The sequence below is a fragment of the Hypanus sabinus genome, chromosome 2 (genome assembly GCF_030144855.1).
Source record: "Hypanus sabinus isolate sHypSab1 chromosome 2, sHypSab1.hap1, whole genome shotgun sequence".
In the NCBI taxonomy this organism is placed as follows: domain Eukaryota; kingdom Metazoa; phylum Chordata; class Chondrichthyes; order Myliobatiformes; family Dasyatidae; genus Hypanus; species Hypanus sabinus.
In genome coordinates, this window is record NC_082707.1 from 9,631,298 (window position 1) to 9,645,148 (window position 13,851).

The following is a 13,851-nucleotide window of genomic DNA, read 5'->3' on the forward strand; positions in this document are numbered from 1 at the left end:
GCCAACTATTTTAATTCAAATCCCCATTCCCATTCCAAAATGTCAGTCCATGGCCTCATCTACTGCTACAATGAGGCCACTTTCAGGTTGGAGGGTCACCATGTCATATTCTGCCTGGATCAACACAGCCTGAGCGGCACCATGTTTTGGCATACTCACAACTTACTAACCTGAGCATCTTTGAGATGTGGAAGGAAACCAGAACACCCAGAGAAAACCCACATGTTCACAAGGAGAACGTACAGTACACACTCCTTTCAAACAGTAGCGGGAATTTCACCCAGATCACTGATGCCACTACACTACCGACAATATAGAGACTTTTGAAGAAAACTGATGACATTGTCCAGGTAGAAGGTTATAGTAGGTGCAAAAGTTCAAAAGAACGATTTTAAAGAGGACTTTAAAGATGGGGAAAAAGGAAGAAATTTCAGAATGAAATTTGATGACAGATGAACTGGGGTAAGTCAGGGAATAGCACTGAAGAACAAATTACCCCAGTTCAGTAAATCAGACTGGGGCTGAGGAGATTATAGTGCTGGATCTAGAAAGGGCTGTGGGGTAATTTAATGCCAAAAATATTTTTAAATTCATTGTAAACTTTTTCGTCTGAAGATAAATAGTATTAAGAATGTGACATACATTTTGGGAATTGAAGGTAATGGAACATACTATGTACGTTTGTTTTCAGAAGAGAATTTAGATCTGACAAAGAGTTTCAAGAATATTCCAACAGAGGATGTGGTAAAATAAAATCTGAGCCAGGTAAAATTACAGAGGTGAAGGGAGAGGTCGATCACAGAGGAAGAGAAACCAGGCTCAGATCATGTCTCATTCATATTTCTCATTCCAGTTATTTCATATGTTTGTAAATGCAGGTGCAATCATGGTGGAAATGAGTTTAAATGTGACCCAGAAGTAATGGAAAATGCAGAAAAAAGTACTGCTTGTGGAATGATTACTGATCCAACAGGTACTCATCTGCTGCCTAATTAAGAATGAAATAATTAGTTAAAAAATAATGTAATTAAGAGCAACAGATGGGAAATTCCTTTTATGGTTTCAAACTGAATATAATAGAATGTGTTTTACTCGAAGAAATGTCATTTCACAACTGCTTACTGCATTTTGGTACATATTTCAACCATGTCACGCATTCTGAGTTTGGCAAGACATACTGCTTATTACTAGGGACTAGAGATTTCATAGGAAAATGGAATCTGACCTCCAGACTGTGGAATTCCATTGAGAGATGCAGAATAATGAATGTACCTACAGTAAGTGTGTTGTAGGTGGAATCTACCTGAGGAGTTAGGATAATTACATTTGCAAAGTTGTAGATGTTTGAGCACAAATTACTGGTTAAAATTTTAAAAATAGGTTTACTTTAAAAAGTAGAAAAAATGTCTCCAAGATGATGGAAAGCTGTAAACTAATTTCAGTGCTGAAGAGTCTTGTTTGTACACTCAGTGGCCACTTTATTAGGTATAGGAGGTAGCTAATAAAGTGGCCCCTCAGTATATCTACGTGGTCTTCTGCTGCTGTAGCCCATCACTTCAAGCTTTGACATGTATTATGTTCAGAGATGCTCTCCTGCACACTACTAGTATAACATGTGGTTATTTGAGTTACTGTTGCCTTCCTGGTAGCTTGAACCAGTCTGGTCATTCACCTCTGACCTCACTCATTATAAAGGCATTTTCACCCACAGAACTGGCACTCATTGGATGCTTTTTTTTTGTTTTTCATTGTATTCTCTGTAAACTCTAGAACTATTGTGCATAAAAATGCCAGGAGATCAGCAGTTTCTGAGATATTCAAACCACCCCATCTGGGGTGTAGGTATCACTGGCAGGCACTACACTAAAGAAGTTTAAATCTTCTCTTCGACGGGAGTTCAGTGAAACCCTCTCTTGCTGCTCCCCATCTATAATTCCTTCGGCCCTTCAACTTTTCTTCGCCTATCAGTTCACATTTCCCCCTCCCCCACTACTTTCAAATCTCTTAGTATCTCTCCCTTCAGTTAGTCCTGATGAAGGGTCTCGGCCCGAAAAGTTGACAGTGCTTCTCCTTATAGATGCTGCCTGGCCTGCTGTGTTCCACCAGCATTTTGTGTGCGTTATAAGATTTGCTATCTGCTTTTAATGCAGGGGTTCCCACCCTGGTGTCCACAGACTCCTTACATAATGGAATTAGTCCATGGCATAAAAAATGGTTGGGAACCCTTGTTTTAATGACTTGAGGCAATGATATAAAATGTAAGGGTGAAGATGTGGAAGAGAATAACTTAGAAATAATTTGAAGAATGAGATCAAATTGACCTCATTCAAAGCCACAAATGGCTGTGGAGGCCAAGTAGAGGTCGATGGGTTCTTGATCATTAAGGGTGTCAAAGGTTACGGTGCAAAGGAAGGAGAATGGGATAAGGAGACATAATAAATCCGCCATGATCAAATGCCAGAGCAGACTACGTAGTCTTATTCTGCTCTTAGGTTTTATGGTCATGAGGTCTTAATTCTTTGTTTAAAATTTAAATAAGGCACAGGATCATTGTGCAACATATTTCCAATGCACCTTGCTGGCTTTGCATATTGAACTTCAAATGTAACTTGTATGGAATAATTTTCTAAATCATACTATTTGAAACATTTTTGTTTCAGAGTATAATTATCTTTCCCGTGTCTTTTTAGGATTGTTTAAAGAATGCCATGCTAAAGTTCTTCCCAAGAATTACTTCGATAACTGTGTTTATGATATGTGCATGGATGATGGGCAGTCCAGAACACTTTGCTTTGCCCTACAGACTTATGCTGACTTATGTACTCAAGCAGGAGTTTGTGTAGAATGGAGAAACAATACACTATGCTGTAAGTTCTACTTTGCAGTTCTTTGCTCAAGTTTAATCTGTCCCAAAAACAGAAAGAAAGTCCATTCATGTTTTCTCATCCTATTCTAGAACATAAGGAAAATAATGGGACCAGACTGTGCTGTCACGTGACATATTCAACCAACAACTGCTGACCAATACTTAGTTTGTGTTTTGCCACAAAGTTTCTAGCAAATTTCTACTGATGTACCAGGGAGAGCACCTTAACTGGTTTCATTGCCATCTGATATAGAGGGGCCATTGTACAGGATCAGAAAAAGCTAAGATAGTTGATCATTCAACCAACTCCATCATGTGCACCAGCCTTCCCAGCTTCCAGGACATCTTTAAAAGTGATATTTCAAAAAAGCTGCAACTGTCATTAAGGACTCCTCCATCTAGGACTTTCCCTGTTTTCATTGCTACCATTAGGGAGGAGGTACAGGAGCCTGAAGACACACACTCAATATTTTACTCACAGCTTCTTCCCCTCCGCCATCACATTTCTCAATGGAAAATTAAACCATGAACACTATCTCTGTCTTTTTTTTTGCTCTCTTTTTGCACTATCTATTATCTCATATATATATATTTTAACTGTAATTTGTAGTTTTTTATTATTATGTATTGCAACATACTGCTGCTGTAAAACAACAAATCTCATGACATATGCCAGTGATATTAAACAAGATTCTGATTCACAGTTCAAAACCTTGATCCAAATATAATATAAGGAATTAAGTGGACTTGAGAATGATTACCCTTGGTATCTAATGTAGACCATTATTAAATATGAGTTTTAGAAAATCTGGAAATCTGGGGTAATGTCCCTTTACTGAATATAATCGTGCCTCAAAAGAAGAAAGCTGTTGGACATTCCTAATTAGTTGAGGAAGTGTTCTGGGTTAAACTAACTTTTGTTGTTGTATCAGAATTGCATAATGTTCAATTCGACTCATTCCTCAAAAAATTGACCAGAAAGTGACCTGACAAGAAAGGCAAAATGGCATAAACCACACAAGAGAGATGTCAAAGCACTACATAAAACATCAGATGGCCACAGAACTAATTTGAATATGCTGCACGAAGTGAAGCGGGAGTGATTACTATTTACCTTTTTTTTTAGCGTTGACCTGTCCCAGTGGAAGTCATTATGAGACATGTGGGACAGGATGTCCTGCTACTTGTATGAACCCATCTGTACCCAATAGCTGTCTTGTATCAACTGTTGAAGGATGCTTCTGTGACCCTGGATACATTCTGAGTGTGGACAAATGTATTCCAAGCAGCCAGTGTGGCTGTGTATATAACAACAAATATTATCAGGTAAATGCATTTCTCTAGTATCATCTAGTATCTCTAGTGTATGTTCCTTGAATGTAAACAAGTTTTAAAAAAGGTTATTCTGTCATTGCCAATAGTAAAATAAATTAACTGCACCCAGACCACATGCACTTTTATGAGTCAACCACACTTTGTTTTACTTGTGCACAATGAGAACAGCATGGCCTCTGTCACCCACATGGTTCTAAAGACTGAACAGAAAAATAATATTTGTAGACAGAATTGGCTTATCAATTACGGATATTGACCATTTAGTAAATTGTGTATGTTTGAATTCCTTACTTGCAAGAACAATCAATATTCACAATACAGGTGTTAAAAAGTCCATAGAAACTACAAGCTGTCAACTGATGATACTCTGAAGTTAGTAAAGCAATTATCCCATAGTAGGTGTATCTGGCTTGGGCCGCTTATCTCGTCTCCAGACCCTTGGTGTGCAAAGGAAAAGCATGCTCTTTGAATACCTTTGTTGCCTGGGCTGCCTGGAGTCTAACCTTGCCTGGATATTATGCTAACCCGTGCATTACCACAACCTCCTCAATTCTAGGAATCTACTTGTTTTACATGATATATTTTTTTAAATTCCAGAAGTTGTTTAGGGGTCGACATGTGGAGGGAGGGTAGAGGGCATGGTTGGAGTGAAGGCATGGGAAAATCATCTGCCCCTATCTCCCACCTCAAGCCACATAATGAATTAAGGGTAAACTTTTCAGGATAAGGCAGCTGATTGCATTTAATTTCAGGCATATTCTGTCCATATGCACCTCCTGAGTCTTGCAAATATCTTTCCCTAAGGTTTAGAGTGGGTTCCCCAGTTTAAGTTTAGAGTTAGGGTTAGGGTCCATAATTTTCAGTCAACAGTATGTAGTGTGGCTAAGAGTGTTGTGCAGAACATCCTAGTAAAGAATGCAGTTTGTCTACTGTGATTACATTTTAAGTAGCACTATTTCAGAAGAAAATGCTTCAGAAAAATATAGTTGTTCTGTAAGTAAACAATTGCTATTGTATTCCAAGCCAATGAAAGTGAGAAACACACTGAGATCCCAGACCATTGTTATTAATGTGTTGGGGTGAATTTCACACTGAAAACACATTACCAGCACTGACAAATGCCACAATGGGACTTACACTGAGCTTAGAAATCATTGCAATTTTATTCTGATCAGGTTCAACAAACTTTTGACTGCCCTGTACTGTGTTTTGAGAAATGGTTTCTGTTTGGATTTCGCTTATATATGTAGAGATAGAGAAAACAGAAATTTAAAAAAACACCTCCTGCCTGATCGAGTGAACTGAACTGTGAATAGATCATACAATTGCCAGGCTGATTACCTTTCTAATTCACAGTGCCGAGCTAGAAGATGTGCTATAATAGGCCAGAATTTCATTGTAACAACTTAGTTATTTCTGAAATTGAACTACTGTACTTCCTTTAACAATGTCACCTCTTGTCATTTTTCTTTTAGAAGTATGAAAGCTGGTTCACAAATGCAAATTGCACTGAGCGCTGTACATGTTTGGGCAAAAATATTACTGTCTGTAAAGCCTGGAAGTGTGGAGTGCATGAGAAATGTGAAAGACAGAATGGAGAACTAGGCTGTCAGATGGCAGGTTAGTAATTTTATGAAAGATCTGCAGTTGGGTAAGTGATATCATTAGTAGGATCCTCTGCATCATTTCTCTTGTGAAAAGTTAAGATGTAACAGTGATTGAGACCAAAGACCTGCTTTGAGTTTAGTTTTCGATATTTCTGCCAGAAAGGTGCTGGATAAAGGCCAGTAACATCATGAAGGATCCCACCACCCTGCTCAAGAACTGTTTGTCCCACTCCCATCAGGGATAAGGCTACATAGTAGCCAACCCAGGATATCCAGATTCAAAAACACTTACTTCCCCCAAGCATTAATGCTGATCAACAATTCCACCCACTAACCTGTCCCTCCATGAATTTGAGCTCCGACCAATCTGGACATCAGAAGTTTGCAAGGAGGGGGAGTTCGCTCAGGTGCATCAACCGAGTAGAAAAAGGCAGCAGCAGATTGTGGCAGCTTGTTTTAGCTCTGACCAGTGGCCACTCAGCATTTGGGATTCACTAACAGGAACAAATTAAAGGAAGGCAGGGGCAAGTGCAGTGGCCATTGTTACAGTGGTCATAGTTGGAGTGGACAGAGTCAGGATGGTGAGTTTGAGGCTTCAGCGAAGAGAGACTCTAAATATAGAGCAGGGAATTATGGGCCGGTGAGTATGACATCAATTGTGAGAAAGTTATTGGAAGGTATTCTAAGGGTCTGGATACATAAGTATTTGGATGGACATGAACTGATTAAGGATAGTCGGCATGGTTTTGTGCATGGTAGGTCATGTCTAGCTAATCTTATGGAGATTTTCAAGTAAATTACCAGGAAAGTGGATGATCCCAAGTGAATGTTGTCTACATGGACTTTAGTAAGGCACTTGGCAAGGGTCTACATGGAAGGCTAGTCAAGAGGTGCAATATCTCAGCACTCAGAATGAGGTAGTAAATTAGATTATACATTGATTTTGCAGGAGAAGCCAGAGAGTGGTAACCAGGATAGGTCTTACACAGTGAATGGTAGGGCACTGAAGAGTGTGGTAGGACAAAGAGATCTGGGAATACTGGTACATAATTTGTTTAAAGTGGCCTCACAGGTAGATAGAGTTGTAAGGAAAGCTTTTGGCAGATTGGCTTTCAGAAATTAATGTATTGAGTACAAAAGAAGGAATGTTATGCTGAAGTTGTATAAGATGTTGGTGAGACCTAATTTGGAGTATCGTGTGTGGTTTTGGTCACCTACCTACAGGAAAGATGTAAACAACATTGAAAGAATGGAGAGAAAAGTTACAAAGATGTTGCTGGGCGGGTGTGGAGGACCTGAGTTTTAAGGAAATATTGAATAAGTTAGGACTGTATTCTTTAGAATGTAGAAGATTGAGAGGAGATTTACTTGAGGTATACAAAAATATGAGGGTTAGAGATAGGGTAAATGCAAGCAGGCTTTTTCCACTTGTTGGGTGGGGCTACAGAGGTCATGGATTAAAGGTGAAAGATGAAAAGTTTAAGGGAAACATAATGGGAAACTCCTTCATTCAGAGAGCTGTGAGAATGTGGAATGAGCTGCCACCACAAGTGGTGCATGGGAGTTTGATTTCAACATTTAAGAGAAGTTTGGATAGGTACATGGATAGTTAGAGGTATAGAGAGCTATAGTTTTAGTGCAGGTCAATGGGAATAGGCAGTTTAAATGGTTTTGGCATGGACTAGATTGGCCAAAGGGCCTGTTTCTGTGCTGTACTTTCTATGACTGACACCACACACACAACCGACATTACTTTATAATTTCCTGTCAATCACCTATGTACAGACACTCCTGTGCCTGGTGTCACATAATGTACATACAATCAATATATGTATTTATATTTATTGTTTTTTATATTATTATTGTGTTCTTTATCTTATTGTGTTTGTTGGTGCTGCATCAGATTCAAAGTAACAATTATTTCATTCTCCTTTACACTTCTGTACTGGAAAAGACATTAAATAATTGCAAATCTCTTGAAAAATGTACTACCTGGAGTGTTCCTAATTCCATTTTCCATGTTTGGAATTTGTAGTTAGATGATCAGTTAAGAAGGTAGCCTTGGAATATTACAATTTCCTTCAGCACCCGGCCCCCTCGGGAAAAGCATATGTGAGCAATGGCTATCCAGTGTGATTCCTGTTACAAAATGCATATTAAATTGAAAGGAACCAGCTATATCATGTTCTCAGCTTTATTCTTCACTTTCTCATATCATTACTATGGCTCTGCTTCAATAGTGTTGACCCCTAAGCCCTTAGGGGAGTTTAGTGGATGGTATAGCAGTACAGCTAGTAGAGCCACCCTGATTCAATCCTGACCTCTAAATCTGAGGTTGTGAAATTTTACATTCCCTCTGTGACTGTATGGGTGTCTTCCTGTTGCTTTGGTTTCCTCCCACAGTACTAATAATAATAATGACTTATTTATAGAGCACTTTTCACACAGATGATGCGATTTTTAATAGGATTGAGGGTAAACATGAAAATAATGTTTAAAATAAAGAAAATAAAAGTAAACATGAAAGTAAAGACAAAAAAGATGCTAGTTAAAAGCAAGGTTAAATAAATGGGTTTTGAGCTGGTGTTTAATGGTGTCAACTGAGTCTGTATCCCTTACAGTTTTAGGTATTAAATTGCACAGTTTTGGAGCATAGTTCGAAAAACCTGACCTGCCAATTATCTTCAGAGGGAGATTGTTTGAATTTAAGATATTGATAATTAGATTGTCAGAGTAAGAGACAGCTTGGCTGTGATGACCAGAATGGTTCAATCTCCTTTCAGCTTACACTGTCAACAATCATGTTTGGAAGTATTGATACACAGGGATACTCATTCCAGCTCTGAGAATATGAGATTTTTAATAACAGGATCTGCACTCTGTGGCCATTTTATTTGCTACCTCCTGTACCTAATAAAATGGCCACTGAGTGTATGCTTGTGATCTTCAGCTGCTCTAGCCCATCCACTTCAAGGTTCAACATGTGCATTCAGAGGTGCTCTTCTGCACACTACTGTAAAGTGTGGATATTCGAATTACTATTGCCTTCCTGTCAGCTTAAACCAGTCTGGCCCTTCTCCTCTAACCTCTCATATTAAAAATGCATTTTTACTCACAGAGCTGCTGCTCACTGGATGTATTTTTGTTTTTCACACCTTTCTCTGTAAATTCTAGAGACTGTTGTGCATAAAAATCCCAGGAGATCAGCTTCTGAGGTACTCTATCCACCCAACAATCATTTCATGATCAAAGTCCATAGTTCATATTTCATCCCCATTCTGATGTTTGGTCTGAACAACTGAATCTCTTGACCATGTCTGCATGCTTTCATGCATTGAGTTGTTGCCATATGAGATTAGATATTTCAAGATTCAAGATTCAAAAACTTTATTGTCATTCTAACTGTACATCAGCACCGTTTCCCAGGAGCAGTGCAATCATAACATAACAAACGCAAACACTAAGTAATAAACATAACAATAAATAGTAAAACACAACAGCCACATGTCAGTTAAAAACAAGTTATAAGTGTCCACTGCAAGTTAAAAGTGTCCAAAGCAGAGTCAAGTAGAGCAGCTATTTAGCAGTCTGACTGCCTGTGGGAGGAAGCTGTTTAGTAGCCTTGTGGTTTTAGTTTTGATGCTATTGTAACGTTTACTTGATGGCAGAAGAACAAACAGTTCATGGAGAGGGTGTGAGGGGTCTTTAATGATGTACCATGACTTCTGGAGGCATCGACTTTGAAAGAGGTCTTAGACAGAAGGTAGGGAGACCCCAATAACCTTCTCTGCTCCCCTAACCACCCTCTGCAAGGCTTTTTTGTTGGCAGCACTGCAGCTGGAGTACCAGGTTGTATTGACAAGCAGGTGTATATGTGTACTGAGTGTATGTACTATGTACTGAGCAGTAAAAACTTATTTCAACTTGTTCAAAATGCCTTTATTTTATTATTGTGGTCTAGGAAGTGCATCCTGCCATGTTGCTGGCGGTACTCACTACTATACCTTCGATAAAATCATGTACTCATTCTCGGGCACTTGTGCGTACACCCTGCTGAAAATGTGTGACAACAGCAGTGTGATCCCTATCAGCATCAGCATATTAAATACAGGACAAGGACAACTTCCTTCATCTTATTTGAGGGAGATCTACATAGATGTCTATGGTGTTCGCCTTACACTACAGAGAAACAGGAGGATTTTGGTAAGGGGAAAATATGCTATAAAATACACCCTTCAAAAGTTTTTTTTCCTTTAGTTTTGCTTAAGTTTAATGTGCATTAAATGAAAATTCTTTGGTAGTGGATGAAACCTTTTCTATATTGGGTAACTGATTTTGGTATTGTTATTCAAAGAAGACAATAAGACAAAGATGTAAAGCTCAGGTAAATACCATATAAAGATCATTCTCAATCAAAGTTCAAAGTAAATTTATTATCTAAGTACGTACATGTATGGCACCATATACTACCCTGAGATTCACTTTCTTGTGGGCATTCAAAGAAACACAATAGAATCAATAAAAGATACATCAACCAGACAAACAACCAAAGTTAAAAAAGAAGACAAACTGCAATTACTAAAATAATAATAAATAATATCAAGAACACGAATTGTAGAGTCCTTGCAAGTAAATCCATGGGTTGTGCTGTCAGTTCAGTATTGAGCTGAGTGAAGTTATTCATGCTGATTCAGAAACCTGGTGATCAAAGTGTTGAAGGAAATATTCTTCCCAGCTTTGGAAGAATATTCTCACAGAAATGAGAATAGATATTTGTATTGACAAGCATGTGTATATGTGTACTGTGTACTGAGCAGTAAAAACTTACTTCAACTTGTTCAAAATGCCTTTATTTTATTATTGTGGTCTAGGAAGTGCATCTTGCCATGTTGCTGGTGGTACTCACTACTGTACCTTCGATAACATCATGTCTAGCAGGAAAGGGTACATTGGAAAGGATACAGAGGAGATTTACCAGGATGCTGCCTTGTTTAGAGAGTATGGATTATGATCAGAGATTAAGGGAGCTAGGGCTTTACTCTTTGGAGAGAAGGAGGATGAGAGGAGACATGCTAGAGGTGTACGAGATATTAAGAGGAATAGACAGAGTAGATAGCCAGCGCCTCTTCCCCCAGGGCACCACTGCTCAATACAAGAGGACATAGCTTTAAGGTAAGGGGAAGGAAGTTCAAGGGGGATATTAGAGGAAGATTTTTCACTCAGAGAGTGGTTGGTGCGTGGAATGCACTGTCTGAGTCAGTGGTGGAGGCAGACACACTAGTGAAGTTTAAGAGACTACTAGACAGGTATATGGAGGAATTTAAGGTGGGGGGGTTATATGTGAGGCAGGGTTTGAGGGTCAGCACAACATTGTGGGCTGAAGGGCCTGTAATGTGCTGTACTATTCTATGTTCTATGTTTTAAATCATTGCTTAGTTACTCAATGAGACTGATAATTTGGTGTTAATTAATTAATCAAAACGTACCTGTTTAGTCCATCACGATTCAGCCTGCGTACATGCCATCAGCCAAAAACACAAATCTATATCTCTGTCGCTGGATTGTGCTGACCTATGCTAAGTTTGTCAAACATTGACTAGAAACTAAGAAATCACAGACATCTGTTTTCTACCATTCTAGCACAAAGTGCAGGCACTGAAGGAGATATTTGCCTCTTTTCAATATAAGTAACATAATAGTAAGTTATCTGAAGTTTGATTTCAAATTATAATTGCAAAATAGCTTTGTAGGTCAGCAGGACATTAAAGGAAATTCCATTCTGTTCCATTGAATGGAAATTTTCGTTTCCATTAAAGACAGACAATGTGAAAATCAAGTGGTTTCTTTAAAGTGATAGCAAATGCAAATACTAGCTTTACTCTACAGACTATTTTAAAATCCATTGTTTTTACAAACTAATGTAGAACACAGAACAGTACAGCACTGGAACAGGCTCTTCTGCCCACAATTAATTAGCAATGAAATAGACAATAAAACTAATCACTTTTACATTCACATGCTTATATCTTTCCATTTTCTAAACGTTCATAAGCCTGTCTAAACACCTCTTAAAAGTTCCCCATGTATCTGGCTCTACCACCATTCCAGGCACCCAGCACTCTCTGTGTAAAGAACTTGCACCACAGATTTCATTTGAAATTATGCTCTCTCACTTTAAATCAATGCCTTTTTGAGTTAGACATTTCAACCCTGGGAAAAAGATATTGTCTGTCTACTTGTATCGATGCCTCTCGTAATCTTATAAATGTCTATCAGATCTCTCCTCATCCTCCGGCACTCCAGAGAGAACAACACAAGTTTGTCCAGCCACGTTATAGCACATGCTCTCTAATCCATGTAGCATCCTGTTAAACTTCTTCTGCACTCTCTACAAAGGCTTGTCATCCTTTCTACAAAGGAGTGACCAGAACTGTATGCAATACTCCACATGCGGCCTTTTTCTGTAGAATTGCAGTAGGAAGATAAATGATCTTGGCTGTCATTAAAGATTAATTTTTAGTATGGTGTGTTGTAAAATGGTTCTGTTTCTTCATAGTTGGTGATGTCTATATCATTTAAAGAATTTTGTTTTCTAGCTGAATGGAGTAAGGACCCGTACACCAATCCCAGGTTACATGAAAGGTATAAAGGTTATAACAAATGGTATCTACACAATAGTTGAGACAGATTTTGGCATGGCAGTGAAATATGACGGCACTCACAATCTTGAGATTAGTTTGCCCAACTCATACTATTCAAAGGTAAGCAAAGAATCTGTTATGTAAGATATTTTATAGAGTGTTGTGTTTTATAAGACCAAATAAGAGTAGGGCATATACAATAAATGGAAAGATCCAAGGCAAAATTAATGAATAGAGGACCTGACATAGATAAGTAAAATAGTCGGCATGGATGTAATGCGCCAAAGAGCCTCATTCTATGGTTGAAATGTTTCCCAAGTACTGTACAAAGGAAATTTCACCCAAAGGTAAAGAGAATATAAATAATATTAATGTATATTATATTGGCTCTAAGAAACTTAAAATCAAAATATACTTTTTTATTTGGTCAATGTATGGTTATTTTAAGGAAGCTATTGATTTTTGTAGTGAACAAAATAAATCCTAATGCATTAGGCATACTTTAAAATAATAGAAATAAGTATTGATCAATATTTTCCTTATCTGTTACCAAAGTGAAATAATATGTGTAAAGCAGTAAATATGTATGATTTTTCCTTGTGAGTAATTAAATTTGTCACGTGATTTCGTTCTCTTACGGTGCTGACATTAAACTAAGAAAGTGGGCATAAAAAATCACTTAAGAATTTCTTGCACCATTTAGTTAAGATATACAGCAGGTATAGGTCAACCTTGAAGAAATTTCTTAATTATCTCAGGCACCAAAGCAGATAAATTACATGTTCTATTTCTAGTACTTTTGATAGTTGTATCAATATTTAATACGGAGCATTCAAGTGGGGGCAGGCAAAGGAGGTTCTTCAGGTTAATTCCTGGATGAGGGGGTTGTTCAATCAAGGCAAACGGTACCATTTGTGCATGTCCTCTGGCATTTATTAGAATGAGGGCGAACCTCAAAGTTTATCATCAAAATACATATACATACCTGAGATTCATTTTCTGTGGGCATACACAATAAGTCCTTCAACTTGGGACTGCACCAACTTGGGTGTTCAACCAGTGTACAAAGGACTAAAAACCTGTGCAAATACAATATGAAAAAAAATTAGCAGTAAATATCAAGATCATGAGATGATGAATGTTGAAAATGAGCACATATGTTATGGGATGTTATGTTCAGAGATGGGATGAATGAAGTTGAGTGAAGTTATCCCCTCTGGTTTAGGAGCCCCTTGGTTGAGGTGTAATAACTGTTCCTGAACCTGGTTGATCAGACTTGTTCAAACATGTAAGATCCTAAGGTGGTGACAGGGTAAATATTGAGAATGCTTTCATTGGTTTGAGAATCAAAAGCAAAAGGGCATAATGACAAAATTAATGGACTAATGTTTTAAAACTGAGC

The 13,851-nt window shown here is 38.1% G+C and overlaps 1 protein-coding gene across 1 annotated transcript in view; it reads left to right on the forward strand.

Annotated features, from left to right (window-relative positions):
* The window catches only part of LOC132402900 (zonadhesin-like), a 69,965-nt gene that overhangs the window by 13,734 nt on the left and 42,380 nt on the right, over nucleotides 1-13,851 (forward strand). The window contains exons 9-14 of the mRNA XM_059985981.1: nucleotides 879-973; nucleotides 2,691-2,867; nucleotides 3,993-4,192; nucleotides 5,677-5,821; nucleotides 9,770-10,011; nucleotides 12,405-12,569. Coding sequence (XP_059841964.1) covers nucleotides 879-973; nucleotides 2,691-2,867; nucleotides 3,993-4,192; nucleotides 5,677-5,821; nucleotides 9,770-10,011; nucleotides 12,405-12,569 — 1,024 coding nt within the window. The remainder of the gene's footprint in view (nucleotides 1-878; nucleotides 974-2,690; nucleotides 2,868-3,992; nucleotides 4,193-5,676; nucleotides 5,822-9,769; nucleotides 10,012-12,404; nucleotides 12,570-13,851) is intronic.